Source organism: Ictalurus punctatus, chromosome 22 (assembly GCF_001660625.3).
Source record: "Ictalurus punctatus breed USDA103 chromosome 22, Coco_2.0, whole genome shotgun sequence".
NCBI classification, from domain to species: domain Eukaryota; kingdom Metazoa; phylum Chordata; class Actinopteri; order Siluriformes; family Ictaluridae; genus Ictalurus; species Ictalurus punctatus.
This window is the reverse complement of record NC_030437.2, coordinates 19,918,031-19,933,796: the sequence shown is the minus strand read 5'-3', so window position 1 is coordinate 19,933,796 and position 15,766 is coordinate 19,918,031. Positions and strand designations below refer to the sequence as shown.

Here is a 15,766-nt window from a genome sequence, read left to right as displayed (position 1 = left end):
ACGCTGTCAGGAAAAACAGTAGAAAATGTTTGTGTTTAAAAACTCCAGCCTCTAAACGTCACCGCTAAAAAGAAAAGGAAAGTCAAACCAGCCAGCGGCAACAAACGAGACAAACTAAATTACAGCAGATTCAATTCAGTTAGCAACATGAGTGTCTGAAAAGTGGAAACAACAACACCACACACACACACACACACACACACACACACACACACACGCACACACACACACACACACACACACACACAGAAACTTTGCTCCTGGGTGTTTTTCTTTCTGAGCGCAAAAATAACAGCTCGGTCATAATTTATGTTTAAACACAAACACTCACGAACATGAGAAGCGGCCGGATGAAAGAAATCGCTTTCCTGATGATAAACGCGCGAGAGAATTAAAAACTGTAGAAGAAAAGACTGAAATGAAGAGATGCGAGTGAGAAGTTTGCGAGTGTTGAAATAAATCTAGCAGGAGTCTGGTACATCAGCGATACATCACTGCATGAATAGTGCTTATTCTACCCTTTATTTACTTTATACATCACGCTCTTATTCTACCCTTTATTTACTTTATACATCACGCTCTTATTCTACCCTTTATTTACTTTATACATCACGCTCTTATTCTACCCTTTATTTACTTTATACATCACGCTCTTATTCTACCCTTTATTTACTTTATACATCACGCTCTTATTCTACCCTTTATTTACTTTATACATCACGCTCTTATTCTACCCTTTATTTACTTTATACATCACGCTCTTATTCTACCCTTTATTTACTTTATACATCACGCTCTTATTCTACCCTTTATTTACTTTATACATCACGCTCTTATTCTACCCTTTATTTACTTTATACATCACGCTCTTATTCTACCCTTTATTTACTTTATACATCACGCTCTTATTCTACCCTTTATTTACTTTATACATCACGCTCTTATTCTACCCTTTATTTACTTTATACATCACGCTCTTATTCTACCCTTTATTTACTTTATACATCACGCTCTTATTCTACCCTTTATTTACTTTATACATCGCGCTCTTATTCTACCCTTTATTTACTTTATACATCGCGCTCTTATTCTACCCTTTATTTACTTTATACATCACGCTCTTATTCTACCCTTTATTTACTTTATACATCGCGCTCTTATTCTACCCTTTATTTACTTTATACATCACGCTCTTATTCTACCCTTTATTTACTTTATACATCACGCTCTTATTCTACCCTTTATTTACTTTATACATCACGCTCTTATTCTACCCTTTATTTACTTTATACATCACGCTCTTATTCTACCCTTTATTTACTTTATACATCACGCTCTGATACGAAGTTCCTCGAGCGCAACTCAATGACGCCATGAGACACTAAATGGAGGCGATGAAGTAGTGATGAGTGTGTGTGTGTGTGTGTGTGTGTGTGTGTGTGTGTGTGGGCGTGGTCACGGCTGAGAAAACTGTAAATAAAAGTGTAACTTATTCAGGCATCGAATCTCTGAATTTCCCATTTTGTAAAGAGTGAGGGAGAGAGAGGGAGAAAAAGAAAGAAAGAATAGAACAAAAAGAAAAAATAAAAAGAAAGAAAACAGAAGATTAAAAAGAAAGAAAGATCAAAAATGAAAAATCAAAAAAGAATAAATAATGCAAGAGGAATTTATTGAAAGAAATACATCACGCAAGTTCGGAAAGGGGCGCAGCCAAGCCACACCCGTGTTTAAGATAAGCCCCGCCCCCTGCGGGCGTAACTCTTACGCGTAACTCTGGCCCGTGGACGCAGTTCAGAACCGCGACCCGAACCCGGGCGATCTTACCCGACTGGTCGTTCATCATGCGGATGGCCTTGGCTTTGGCCAGCTCCAGCGCCGTCACCCATTTCTGCCTCTCCACCTCAGTGCCGGCTTTCAGGTGGTAAGTGCGCCCCCCGCTGCTCAGCACCATGTTACACACGTCCTCCGTGTCAATGTGCGCCGTGGCCAGGTTGATGGTGCCGCGACACGTGTGAGCCATCTCCGCCTGCGTCCTGAGGGAACACACCACACACAACCTGCGTTCACACGCAACTCCAAACTAAATCACGATTTTTGACCTTCGTGTAGTTAAAGTCATGAGAACGTTGTTGCTAGGCAACTGGGAAATACTGAGGTAGCGTAGAGGCTAGCTGTAGGGCGGGATCAAATCAGCTGATACTAAAGTTCCATGGGGTTCTGATACTGGTGAGAATTTAGACCTGGAACAGGTAACGCCAGCAGATTATATCCACCAGAGCCAGCTGCAGCGCATCACACGACAGGAAGTAACCGTAACACCCCCCCCCGCATAAATTATTATATTAACATCATCACCCAACCAGAAACGCTGGGTCTGCTCTCTCTCGCTCGCTCTCTCTCAGTCTGTCTCTCTCTCTCTCTCTCTCTCTCTCTCAGTCTGTCTCTCTCTCTCTCTCTCTCTCTCTCACAGTCTGTCTCTCTCTCTCTCTCTCTCTCTCTCTCTCACAGTCTGTCTCTCTCTCTCGCTCTCTCTCTCACAGTCTGTCTCTCTCTCTCTCTCTCACAGTCTGTCTCTCTCTCTCACAGTCTGTCTCTCTCTCTCTCTCACAGTCTGTCTCTCTCTCAAAGTCTGTCTCTCTCTCTCTCTCACAGTCTGTCTGTCTCTCTCTCTCTCACAGTCTGTCTCTCTCTCACAGTCTGTCTCTCTCTCACAGTCTGTCTCTCTCTCTCTCACAGTCTGTCTCTCTCTCTCTCACACAGTCTGTCTGTCTCACAGTCTGTCTCTCTCACAGTCTGTCTCTCTCTCTCTCTCTCACAGTCTGTCTGTCTCTCTCTCTCTCTCTCTCAGTCTGTCTCTCTCATAGTCTGTCTCTCTCTCTCACAGTCTGTCTCTCTCTCTCAGTCTGTCTCTCTCACAGTCTGTCTCTCTCTCTCTCTCACAGTCTGTCTCTCTCTCAGTCTGTCTCTCTCTCACAGTCTGTCTCTCTCTCACAGTCTGTCTCTCTCTCACAGTCTGTCTCTCTCATAGTCTGTCTCTCTCTCTCTCTCTCACACAGTCTGTCTCTCTCTCACAGTCTGTCTCTCTCTCTCTCACAGTCTGTCTCTCTCTCTCTCACAGTCTGTCTCTCTCTCTCACAGTCTGTCTCTCTCTCTCTCACACAGTCTGTCTCTCTCTCTCACAGTCTGTCTCTCTCTCTCTCAGTCTGTCTCTCTCATAGTCTGTCTCTCTCTGTCACAGTCTGTCTCTGTCTCTCTCTCTCAGTCTGTCTCTCTCATAGTCTGTCTCTCTCTCTCACAGTCTGTCTCTCTCACAGTCTGTCTCTCTCTCTCTCTCACAGTCTGTCTCTCTCACAGTCTGTCTCTCTCTCTCTCTCTCACACAGTCTGTCTCTCTCTCTCACAGTCTGTCTCTCTCTCTCTCACAGTCTGTCTCTCTCTCTCTCACAGTCTGTCTCTCTCTCTCACAGTCTGTCTCTCTCTCTCTCTCACACAGTCTGTCTCTCTCTCTCTCACAGTCTGTCTCTCTCTATCTCAGTCTGTCTCTCTCACAGTCTGTCTCTCTCTCTCAGTCTGTCTCTCTCATAGTCTGTCTCTCTCTGTCACAGTCTGTCTCTGTCTCTCTCTCTCAGTCTGTCTCTCTCATACTCTGTCTCCCCCCTCCCTCCCCCCCTCTGTGTTAATCCTCTGGAACAGACTGAAAAGAGATTTTGAAAGAAACGATAGAAAAGAAACACAAAAACTCTACAGAGAGACAGGAATTACACCCTGAGTCAGCATGTGTGTGTGTGTGTGTGTGTGTGTGTGTGTGTGTGTGTGTGTGTGTGAGAGAGAGAGAGAGAGAGAGAGAGAGAGAGAGAGAGAGAGAGAGAGAGAGAGAGAGAGAGAATGGGCACTACATGTCAAACACACTGCACAACTGAGTTTTATTTATTTATAGTGCATTAACTGTGTTGTGTGAGTGTGTGTGTGTGTGTGTGAGAGAGAGAGTGTGTGTGTGAGAGAGAGAGTGTGTGGGTGTGTCCAAATTTACGCCAAAACCAACTGTCTAACGCTTATGTCAGCGGGACCTGTATCCTCAACACACACACACGGTAATTACTGTAGACTTGCACTGATCTGTAAAGCTCTCTAAAAGTGTGTGTGTGTGTGTGTGTGTGTGTGTGTGTGTGTGTGTGTGTGTGTGTAAAACTGTAATGTCAAACTCCATTACTAGTAATGACATCAGAGCTGAGAGCAACTGATTCAGATTCTGTACATTTATAACCTGTTTAGGAGCCAAAGAGTTATAAAAAAGAAAGAAAGAAAACGAAAGGAAAGAAAGAAATAAAAAAAGAACAGAAAGAAAAAAGAAAGAAGGAAAGAAAATGAAAGAAAGAAAGAAAATGAAAGGAAGAAAGGAAGGAAGGGTGATGATGGATGAGTAGCCGTACTCAGGAGGGTAAATGATCGGCTGTGTTCCAGTAACTCTCGGGTCCTTTCCCGCTTGGACTCGGATGTCAGGAGTGATACTATCGGACTGAACCTGAGCGTCTGATAAACGAGGGCAGATCAGTCAGTGGGTTAGTTCAGCAAGCTCGCCCTTATCTTAAAGTAATCATTAACACGGACAAGAACACAGGCAGGGGACACGGACAAAGGAGACGGACAGGGGAGACGGACAAGGGGGACGGACAAGGGAGACGGACAAGGGGGACGGACAAGGGGGACGGATAGGGGAGACGGACAGGGGAGACGGACAAGGGGGACGAACAAGGGGGACGGATAGGGGACACGGATAGGGGACACGGACAGCGAAGACGGACAAGGGGGATGGACAAGGGGGACGGACAGGGGGGACGGACAGGGGGGACGGACAAGGGGGACGGACAGCGGAGACGGACAGCGGAGACGGACAGCGGAGACGGACAGGGGGGACGGACAGGGGGACGGACAAGGGGGACGGACAGGGGGGACGGACAGCAGAGACGGACAAGGGGGACGGACAAGGGGACGGACAAGGGGACGGACAAGGGGACGGACAGGGGGGACGGACAGGGGGGACGGACAGGGGGGACGGACAGGGGAGACGCTTCGCTAGCAACAACAAATAAATATTTCTTCCAAATAACAGCCCAATTCATTTATCAGTTACTTTAAAGCTGCGGTTTGGAAGGAAATTAAAGGTGCCGTTTGTATTCAGGCGTTTCTAGATACTGTTCCGTTATAATCATATCATTTAAATAATCTTACAAGTGTCATTTTTAATAGCACCATGCCAAGCAGTTAGGGTTTGTGTTTCAGGTTGTTGATATTTTTCTGGCCCAGAAATTAGCCCCGTCCCCAACCAGAACCAAACACGTACTTCTCTGTTCTGTTTCTTCACAGGACTTTTACATCTTGTTGGGGTAAAGTATTTTACACTACAGTGCTGTTGAATCCTGGACTCTGATTGGTCAGAAGGTGGGGATTAGTTCTCTATAACAGCGGCTCTGACTGTAGCGCAGGTTTATATTAATGCTCTATTATCGTTTCCATAGTAACAGCTCGTTCACAGGGACGTGTACAGCGGAAGCTCCACTGATAATAAACTCACGTTCTTTTCAAAAGGAGATGAAGGAGAAATGTGTTCATGTAACGTTTATGGAAGGAGTCTCCAGTGTCAGCGCTGTGTAACAGTCAGAAGTCAAGCTGTAACCGAGTATTACAATTTTATTTTAAGAATAAAGCGAGGGAATAAAGAGAGGGAATAAAGAGAGAGAATAAAGGGAGAGAATAAAGAGAGGCTGGTGAGGGAACGAGTGTTTATAGCTGCTGTAACGTAACAGAACGTGAACGAACACGTTTCACAAACAGTGAATGTAATTATAAATGGATAAAAAGTACGGCGCTCTTTAGAAAGTAGAAAATTATAATGGTTGGAAGTTGCTGTGGTGTAAGAGGAAAAAAAACACTTGGGGGTGTGCTGTTATAGGAAAGCAAGAGAAAAGTGAGAAAGAGAGAGAAAGAAAAAAGAAAGAAAGAAAGAAAGAAAATGGAGAAAAAGGACGGAAAAGAAGAAATAAAGAGGGAAAAAAACTAAAGAGAGAAAGAAAGGGAAAAGAAAATAACTAAAGAAAGAAATAAAGAAAACAACTAAAAACAGAAAGAATGAAAGAAAATGGAGGGAAAAAAGAAAGAGGGGAAAAAAGAACAAGGAAAGAAAAGAAAAAGAAAGAAAAGAAAAAGAAAAAAGAAAGGCGAAAGGGGGGGAAAGAAAGAACAGAAAGAAAGAATAAAAGAAAGAAATGGGAAAAAGAAGAAAAAAGAAAGAGGGAAAAAAGAAAGGACAAAAAGAGGAAAAAAATGAAGAAAAAGAACTAAAGAAAGAAGGGAAATAAATGAAAGAAAGAACAAAAAAGAGAAAAAGTAAGAAAGAAAGAAAGAAGCTGACGGTTTGTGTGATGGTCCTCAGAGGAACAGACCTACATGCAGTAATGAACCGATTAGAAGAGCACCATGTAATTAGGTTGGGCGACGACGCCATATGGGACACGCCGTAGCCGCAGCCGCTGCCGCCGCGGCGTGCGAGCGAGCGAGACGAAACATGACCAGCCGTGCCGAGTTCAGAGCGCGTCCTCGAACAACAGGTGAAGCCGAGCGGGCCACAGGTGACACCTCGCTGCAATTTTAACGAGCCACACGATCCTGCACCGAGACACCACTCATCACATATCCCTCAATCCCAAACGCACTGTTTATCACACTAACTCACCACACTGGCCACTGACAGGTGTCCTGTTACTCACTGTAGTCCATCTGGCACGCTGCACAAAGTATTGGCACCCCTTATCCACCCACTTTATTCGGGCGCTCAAGGAGAGACAGAAACACGTTCCCTATGTCAACATTTATATAAAAATATAACGTGGCTCAACAGCTGATCCCGATCCGATCCTCTTCACGCTATCAAGCGACAAAGCGACGTGATCGCTCTCCTTCTACGTACATGTCTAACAGACTTTTTCAATTCTTTGCAAATTCCGTATGACGCCGTAAAGCGACAAACCCAAACGATCGGCTCGAACGACGTTCCCCCGGTCCGACGTTTCTTCTATTCACCGCTCATGACTTCAGTTACCACCTGCGAAAAACGGAAGTAAAACTTATTACCGTCGTTTCATCTGATCCCGTCATGTACGAGCCATCATTAAACGTATACGAAGTAAAATAAAGCTTGCAAAGGAAGCAGCAGAGATCGTCTGTGCCTCTGGTGATCGTACGTAGCTAGGAGCTTGCTTTGCTAATCTTAGCATGTAACATTTCAATCAAACAAGCAGCTTTCACAGTGATTTGTGTGTTATTTAATGTGTGTGCAACTTATTACATTTAAAAGCGATATATAGCTACGACCATTTCTCGTCAGAATAAAAAATAAATAGGCACTGGACAGTACACGTTCACAAACTACAAGACAAACTACGAGCGACTAGTTAGGGGTCCAACATTTTTGCAGCAAGGGAACTCTTTTACTTATTGAGTTCATAAACATATGTGTGTGTGTAAAAACACGCAAACCTGATAACTTCTGGTGAGGGAAAAAAAAACACCAAGCCCATTGTGTCCTTCACATAAACCATAAGCTTAACACAAAGGATTCTGAAGCTCACAGCCAGAAAAGTGTCCACACGATATCAAGCAAAACCATTACTCCTTGATCTCATGACATTTTATTTGAACGTTTTTGTTTTCTTTCTCTTCTCGAACACCTTCAACACGGCTTATCCGTCCATTATCCTCCTTTCATGACTGAAACGTGAATTTTAAATCAAGAATGCACTGGAAAAGTGTCATACAAACAAAAAGCACTGAATGTTCCCAGTTCAGAATTAGCACCTGAGACCTGAAGCTTTAAATGAGCCAAGCTTGACAAATATTGTTGTTGTTTTTTTTTTTTTTTTATTTATTTATTGTTTTTCAATCGTACAGTGGTGTGTGTGAAAGTGGCTGACTGAAAGGATGTCATTGCTGTTTACTGTTAGCTACCAAGCTAGCTCATTATATAAACAAATATTAGGAAGAATACAAGGAATTAAGATTAATGGGCGTTCAGTATATGTAGTCTGGGTGATCTGGTAGTCTGTGGTAAATATTAAAGTTTCTAATCGGTCATAAAAAAAGAAAGAAAGAAAAAAGATAATTTAAAAAAAGATGGTGGTGGTGTCAGGCTGATCTAAAATAAATAAATAAATAAATAAATAGAAAAGGGGGCCTTGGCAGCCGACGGCTAAGCGCGCGCGCAGGCGGGCGGAGTATCAATCGGCGCCATTTTGGGAATCTAGTGCACTAGGAAGAGGGTAGACCGTGCCGTATTATGAAGGACACGTATAAAGGTCGGAGGAAGGGATTCGGGATGGAACCGGAGAAGCAAGGAGGCTGCGCGTGCGCGTGTATGAGAGGCTGACAGCTCACGTTTCTGCACAACTGACAGCGAAAGCAGCTGTTTGGTCGCGCGCCGGTTAAGATTTAAGGTGTAAAATGTGTCAGATGTAAATAAATAAAAAGTGTTAAAAGTGTGAGAAATACCTGTAATAAGACAGCAGTCCGTTACTGAGGACGAACCACCTCCGCTGGTATCCTTTCAGATAGTTAGTCCATTTAAAAAGCCAGCCTTTGTAGGTGTCCGAGCCCGGGGCAGCAGCCGGGGTGTTGCTGGATGTCGAGCCGGACGCAGAGCTCTTCACTGGGTCACTCATCCTGTCTCCGGTCCGGTTCGGTTCTGCTTACCGAGCCGAGAATCGAGACTGTTCTAACAGGTCCGCTAGCAGGGAGCGGCCACTGTCCTGCATGCACTCGCTACAGAATGGACAGAGTGATAAAGAGACAGAGAGACAGATAGACAGACAGACAGACATATATATATATATATAAATAAATATATATACAGACAGACAGTTCTCTCCTTAACATGGAAACAGAGTGACTAGCCTAAAAAACGCGCATACATTCCGAAAAAAATCCCGCCCCCTTCTCGCTATGATTGGCTATCACCTCCCCGCCATCTCAGCTCCCATAGGTCAAGAGCGTCCCCTTTCCTGCGCTCTGATTGGCTCACGAGCTGTCATGTCATGTCTCCACAGCAACGGCGGAACTCGGGATAATTTCCACAGCCGAGAAACACAAAGTACAAACACAAAGTTAAATTTTATCGCAGTTTATCCCCTCAAATATGTGTTTTATTATTTATTTAACTTATGGTTAATTAGTGCAGGAGGTGGGATTATTAGGAGCCAATCAATCCCAGTGCAGGAGGCGGGGTTTCACAGGGATACAGGTGGAGAGAGAAAAATATGAAGGAGAAAAAAAAATAAGTGTGACGCAGCAGGCAAGAATTCCTGCACCATCAGTGGGGTCAGGCATCACTACATACAACCAACCAGGGGATTATAACTGAGGAAATACATCACCGTCATCAGTATATTCCAGAATATTTCACTACAACCAGGGGTTTATAACTGAGGAAATATTACTCCAAAACACAGCCAGGTTTATATCCATTTGTGTGACTAATAGACACCACTATAACGAGGAGTGCCTGAGGTACATGCATTACTGTAACACAGTTCCCATAACCATAACCGGAGTACACATAACCGTAACCGGAGTACACAGTACCGTAACCCAGTACACATAACCGTAACCCGAGTACACATAACCATAACCGGAGTACACAGTACCGTAACCCAGTACACATAACCATAACCGGAGTACACAGTACCGTAACCCAGTACACATAACCATAACCGGAGTACACAGTACCGTAACCCAGTACACATAACCGTAACCCGAGTACACATAACCATAACCCGAGTACACAGTACCGTAACCCAGTACACATAACCGTAACCCAGTACACAGTACCGTAACCCAGTACACATAACCGGAACCCGAGTACACATAACCATAACCGGAGTACACAGTACCGTAACCCGAGTACACATAACCATAACCGGAGTACACAGTACCGTAACCCAGTACACATAACCGTAACCCGAGTACACAGTACCGTAACCCAGTACACATAACCGTAACCCGAGTACACAGTACCGTAACCCAGTACACATAACCGTAACCCGAGTACACATAACCATAACCAGAGTACACAGTACCGTAACCCGAGTACACATAACCGTAACCCAGTACACAGTACCGTAACCCGAGTACACATAACCATAACCGGAGTACACAGTACCGTAACCCGAGTACACATAACCGTAACCGGAGTACACAGTACCGTAACCCGAGTACACATAACCGTAACCCGAGTACACATAACCATAACCGGAGTACACAGTACCGTAACCCAGTACACAGTACCGTAACCCGAGTACACATAACCATAACCGGAGTACACAGTACCGTAACCCGAGTACACATAACCATAACCGGAGTACACAGTACCGTAACCGGAGTACACAGTACCGTAACCCGAGTACACATAACCGTAACCGGAGTACACAGTACCGTAACCGGAGTACACATAACCGGAACCGGAGTACACAGTACTGTAACCGGAGTACACATAACCGGAACCGGAGTACACAGTACCGTAACCCAGGTACACAGTACCGTAACCGGAATACACATTACCGTAACCGGAGTACACAGTACCGTAACCCAAGTACACAGTACCGTAACCGGAGTACACAGTACCGTAACCCAAGTACACAGTACCGTAACCCGAGTACACAGTACCGTAACCCGAGTACACATAACCGGAACCGGAGTACACATAACCGGAACCGGAGTACACAGTACTGTAACCGGAGTACACATAACCGTAACCGGAGTACACAGTACCGTAACCCAGGTACACAGTACCGTAACCGGAATACACATTACCGTAACCGGAGTACACAGTACCGTAACCCAGGTACACAGTACCGTAACCGGAATACACATTACCGTAACCGGAGTACACAGTACCGTAACCCGAGTACACAGTACCGTAGCCGGAGTACACAGTACCGTAACCGGAGTACACATAACCGTAACCGGAGTACACAGTACCGTAGCCGGAGTACACAGTACCGTAGCCGGAGTACACAGTACCGTAACCGGAATACACATTACCGTAACCCAGGTACACAGTACCGTAACCCGAGTACACAGTACCGTAACCCGAGTACACATTACCATAGCCGGAGTACACATTACTGTAACAGGAGTACACAGTACCGTACCCGGGGTACATAGTACTGTAACCAGATTATGCTTTACCGTAACCAGGTTTACTTGTTACTATAATCAGGATATGAGTTGCAATACTCATATTTACAAGCATCACTATAATTAGATTATGCCTTCCTACTGCATAAACATCTTCACATGTATCACAGTAATCAGATTATGATTGACTCTATCCAGGTTTATATCCATTACTACAATCAGATTATGGATTTCTATAACCAGCTTTAAATCCATCATTATAATCAGATTATGAATTTCAGTATCCGGGTTTACATGGTCACTGTAATCAGATTATGGATTATGATAGCTTCACTGTAAATAGATTATGCTGTACTATAACCAGCTTTACATGCATCACTATACTCAGACTATCACATTATAGTACTGAATAACCAGCTTCACATGCATCAAAACACATTTACATCGTTCTAGCGTTCTAACAGCTTAATTTGCAAAAGCAAAGAGGAAAAAGCCCACTAAACTAAATCTACTCTATTTATCAATCTTATTCGCAACAGATGAATTTGCTTAAGCAGTGGAAGGGATAAAGTGTTCATTTAAGTTTAGTTTTAGTCAACTGAAAGCTAAAGCCTATGGATTATATGTAGGGATTATTCTGTAATGCTGACATTCAGTGGCACTCAGTACAGCGCTGCTATAATTGTTCATTTACAGTGAAACAGCGCTGATTGGTACTGAAATAACTGCTTTTATTTGTGTCTCGTGTGGAAGCAGTAAAGCAGTCCAGCGTTGTTAAAACAGGACTCTTCTATTCCTTTCTGCGAACTGTGATGATTTGATGTTGTTGCATTTCTGCTCCTTTACACACAGGTGGCACCACAACACAGGAGCTGAGCCTCGGTGAGAGAACGGTCCTACAAACCCTTTCAAATGATCCACAAAACTACAAAGAGGCTTTAAAAAAAATTGTTTTATTGTTGAACACTTAGTACCGAGTGAAAAAACTAGCCTAAAAAGAGTAGCCCTTTACACTAAACACACACACACACACACACACACACTCTTTTAGAAACATGTGACATTCTCAAAATACACACAGAGGTACAGTTTAGAAAACGGTGATCATCAGTGGAATCAAATCTTTCACATTATTCTCACAGAACAGTTCAAGGAAAAGTTCGGAGGGGGGAAATGGAGTGTACACGTTCCACCTTTATTATGTAGCCAATCACACGACATATTTGGTGTGTTTAATTTTGTGTAGTTTTGAAGGACTCCGCCCCCTCGACCCCGCCTCGTAAAGTTTTGAATGTGGAATTAATATTGGAAGCTGGAAGCGATGCAGATGATGATTCAAAAGATTGATTAGTATAACGATGTCGTTAAAGGGCGTACTTGATGGTTTGAGCTTTGTATTCGTATTTATTTACGTTTTTGTTCAATACAGATTTCGTTTTCTGATTAGCAGACGTAGCAAACACACCAAACATGTCGTAGCTAATGGACTACATTTGCAGTAAACAGGAAATTCCTACGTTTTTTTTTTTTTTCTTTTTTGCCAAACTACATTAACGTCAACCAACTTCACCAACACTTCAGCGTTCAGTATTGAGACATGCAATTGTCTTTCACAGGATTTTATACCGATCTGAGACCAGTCCTCCAGTTTCAGTACTGTTCTTAACGAGCCCTCGTCGTCTTCCCGTCACACAAGCGGCCAATTGCAGAGCAGAAGAGGAGGAGGTGTGGATTTTAAAATAAGATCTGGTTTTCTCGATGATTTGCACTCTACATTTACTACATTTACTACAATGAGCCAATGAATCATTGAATCAATGAATCGATGAAACAATGAATCCATAAAACAATGAATCAATTAAACAATGAATCAGTTAAACAATGAATCAATTAAACAATGAATCAATTAAACAATGAATAAATCAATAACATTTGCATAATTGCTTCAGGATTCTGAAATAAAACAAATATGGTACGTGGAACCTTCTTTTGAAACTAAACTCTCTGTTTTGGGGTTCCACGTAGAACATTTAATGGATTCCTGAAAAGGTTCTTCTGTTGTGAGGTTCTACATGGAACCTTTAATTAATCTCTCTCTGTTGTAGGGTTCTACATTGGACCTTTGTCCCAGGTGAACAAGCAATGAACCCCTATGGAAGCCCTCTGTTGTAGGGTTCTACATAGAACGTTTGAGGACAAGGTGAAGAAGCTTCCAAATGTACCAGGTTACGTGACTTTTTGCTCCTTTACCTTTGCCAGGTACACCAACTACGGTTCCTTACATTGTTACGGATTTGTAACTTTATTTTTTCTTCGGTTGTAGATTCCACTTAGAACCTTTCAGGGTTCTCCCAGATGGAAAACCGATGAACCCGTAAGGGTCGAAGAGTAGAACTTGAGGAGTAGACACGGAACTTTATTTCTGAAAGGCAAATCATATGTTGTAGGATTGTTTAATGGAATCCTACTTGCGTACAAGGTGAAGAACCCTTAATGGTTCTAGATTTTTTTTTTTTTTTTTTAGAAGTGTATACTTTAGATCTGACTTCGCTTCTTTACCTCTGCCAGGTACACCAACAAGGGTTCCTCAAGAACTGTTTTTTTTTCCTGAGAGAGAAACTCTGTTGTAGGGTTTTACATAGAACCTTTAACAGATTACAAACTGAAATATGATTAAGGGTTCTAGATTTAAGGTACTCTGCCAGGTGCACAAGGGGTCTTTAGATAGTTAGACAATTTTCAACTTTAACCTTTAACCAATTCCCACTTATCTGTTTGTCCTGTGCATATTTCTCCCTGGCGTGTGTTAACGTTAGCTTGATGAATCCATCTTAAGGAGAACCCATGACTCCCATGAGACAGAACACGCTGAAAAATCCACTTCCTGAGAAATCGTTTGTCTGCAGATAAACAGTCGTCAACAAGGGAGCATCAGGAACCATAATGAAATGGGTTCTACGAGGCCTGTGCAGAAGGAATACGCTCTCCTGAGAAAAGCTAGCAGTTTGGGAAGGTGGCGTTAACGTTGGTGAAGTAGAAAAGATTCGGGTTCTGTGAGGAACCCCAGTGTAAGCACGAGCGCTAATAACCTCGTCTAACTGACGCTAACAAACCTCTAAAGCTACCACGAGCTAGCACACAGGACGAAACAGACGTTTATCGGTTAGCATCAGTGCAGTTAGACCTGAAAGAGCTTGGATTTGTTTTTCACAAAACATGCAAATTTACTGAAATTTAATGACGGCTCTGACATCCTTCGTTCTCGAGAACAGACTGTGTTTGAAATGGTATATAACACACACACATACACACGTACACACACACACACACACACACACACACACACACACGACTTGTATTAAACTCAGAAAGGTGAAATCTTGTGTATTGTATAGCATGTAGTGTATAGTGTGTATTGTGTAGTGTATAGTGTATAGTGTGTATTGTGTAGTTTATACTGTATAGTGTGTATTGTATAGCGTGTAGTGTATAGTGTGTATTGTATAGCGTGTAGTGTATAGTGTGTATTGTATAGCGTGTAGTGCATAGTGTGTATAGTGTAGTTTATACTGTATAGTGTGTATTGTGTAGTTTATAGTGTATAGTGTGTATAGTGTGTAGTTTATAGTGTATAGTGTGTATTGTGTAGTTTATAGTGTATAGTGTGTATTGTGTAGTTTATAGTGTATAGTGTGTAGTGTATAGTGTGTATTGTGTAGTGTATAGTGTGTATTGTGTAGTTTATAGTGTGTATTGTGTAGTTTATAGTGTATAGTGTGTAGTGTATAGTGTGTATTGTGTAGTGTATAGTGTGTATTGTGTAGTTTATAGTGTGTATAGTGTAGTTTATAGTGTATAGTGTGTATTGTGTAGTTTATAGTGTATAGTGTGTATTGTGTAGTGTATCGTGTATAGTGTGTATTGTGTAGTTTATAGTGTATATTGTGTAGTGTATAGTGTGTATTGTGTAGTTTATAGTGTGTATTGTGTAGTGTATAGTGTGTATTGTGTAGTTTATAGTGTGTATTGTGTAGTGTATCATGTAGTGTGTATTGTGTAGTGCTCAGTATAGAGTTATACCATTTCTAACACAGAGTGTTCCACACGTTAGTGTCACTGATTGAAGCTCAGACTAACCTACGTGTGTTCCTCACACACTCACACACACACTCACACACACTCACACTCACACACACATACACACACTCACACTCACACACACTCACACACACTCACACACACTCACACTCACACACTCACACACGTGAAATGTCCAAACGTCTGATGGTTAAGGCTTCTGATTTTTGATATTTTTGACATGCAGTAAAAAAAAATGATCTTTTGACTCATCAGCGATTCCTGAACCCCATCCTGAGGACTCGGATGATTCCGGGCTTCGTAATTATCCTCAGAAAGATGAAAACACGCGGATGCAGATCGTGTGATCTTCTGAGGTGGAAGTTGGGAATGCACTTTGGATTTAACGTCGTTTATAAAAGAGGAAGAGGAGCATCCGTGGTGTTTACTGCGCTCCAGAGCAAACACCGTGTGATTTCCTTGGCTTACGTCACTGTGTGTGTGTG

At 42.8% G+C, this 15,766-nt stretch overlaps 2 protein-coding genes and 1 long non-coding RNA gene across 4 annotated transcripts in view; 1 reads left to right on the top strand and 2 right to left on the bottom strand.

The window, feature by feature from the left end:
- Positions 1-8,910, bottom strand: part of osbp2b (oxysterol binding protein 2b) — a 45,770-nt gene extending 36,860 nt beyond the window's left edge. Inside the window, exons 1-2 of one of the 2 annotated variants that reach the window (XM_047150011.2) lie at positions 8,541-8,910; positions 1,825-2,033 (exon numbers count right to left, since the gene is read on the bottom strand). In XM_047150011.2, the coding sequence (XP_047005967.1) occupies positions 1,825-2,033; positions 8,541-8,710 (379 nt within the window). In that variant the 5' untranslated portion in view covers positions 8,711-8,910. The remainder of the gene's footprint in view (positions 1-1,824; positions 2,034-8,540) is intronic. The other variant, XM_017451401.3, reaches the window with a different exon arrangement.
- LOC128628967 (prisilkin-39-like) lies at positions 8,738-11,208 on the bottom strand. Its single transcript, XM_053674667.1, has 2 exons — positions 10,325-11,208; positions 8,738-8,810 (listed from the first exon to the last, which is right to left on the bottom strand). The coding sequence occupies exons 1-2, from the start codon at positions 11,206-11,208 to the stop codon at positions 8,738-8,740; spliced, it is 957 nt and encodes a 318-aa protein (XP_053530642.1).
- Positions 11,209-12,798: 1,590 nt separating this feature from the next.
- Positions 12,799-13,644, top strand: LOC128628959 (uncharacterized). Its single transcript, XR_008393268.1, has 3 exons — positions 12,799-12,908; positions 13,289-13,408; positions 13,507-13,644. It is a non-coding gene; the product is annotated as an uncharacterized LOC128628959 (long non-coding RNA).
- Positions 13,645-15,766: the final 2,122 nt, after the last annotated feature.

Bases quoted from the DNA above. Each gene is read 5' to 3' on its own strand.
- LOC128628967 (XM_053674667.1), bottom strand. From the start codon at position 11,208: ATGTACCCCGGGTACGGTACTGTGTACTCCTGTTACAGTAATGTGTAC. The intron at 8,811-10,324 runs GTACTGGGTTAC...TCCATTCTGTAG, and splicing joins TACTCGGGTTACGGTACTGT to CGAGTGCATGCAGGACAGTG.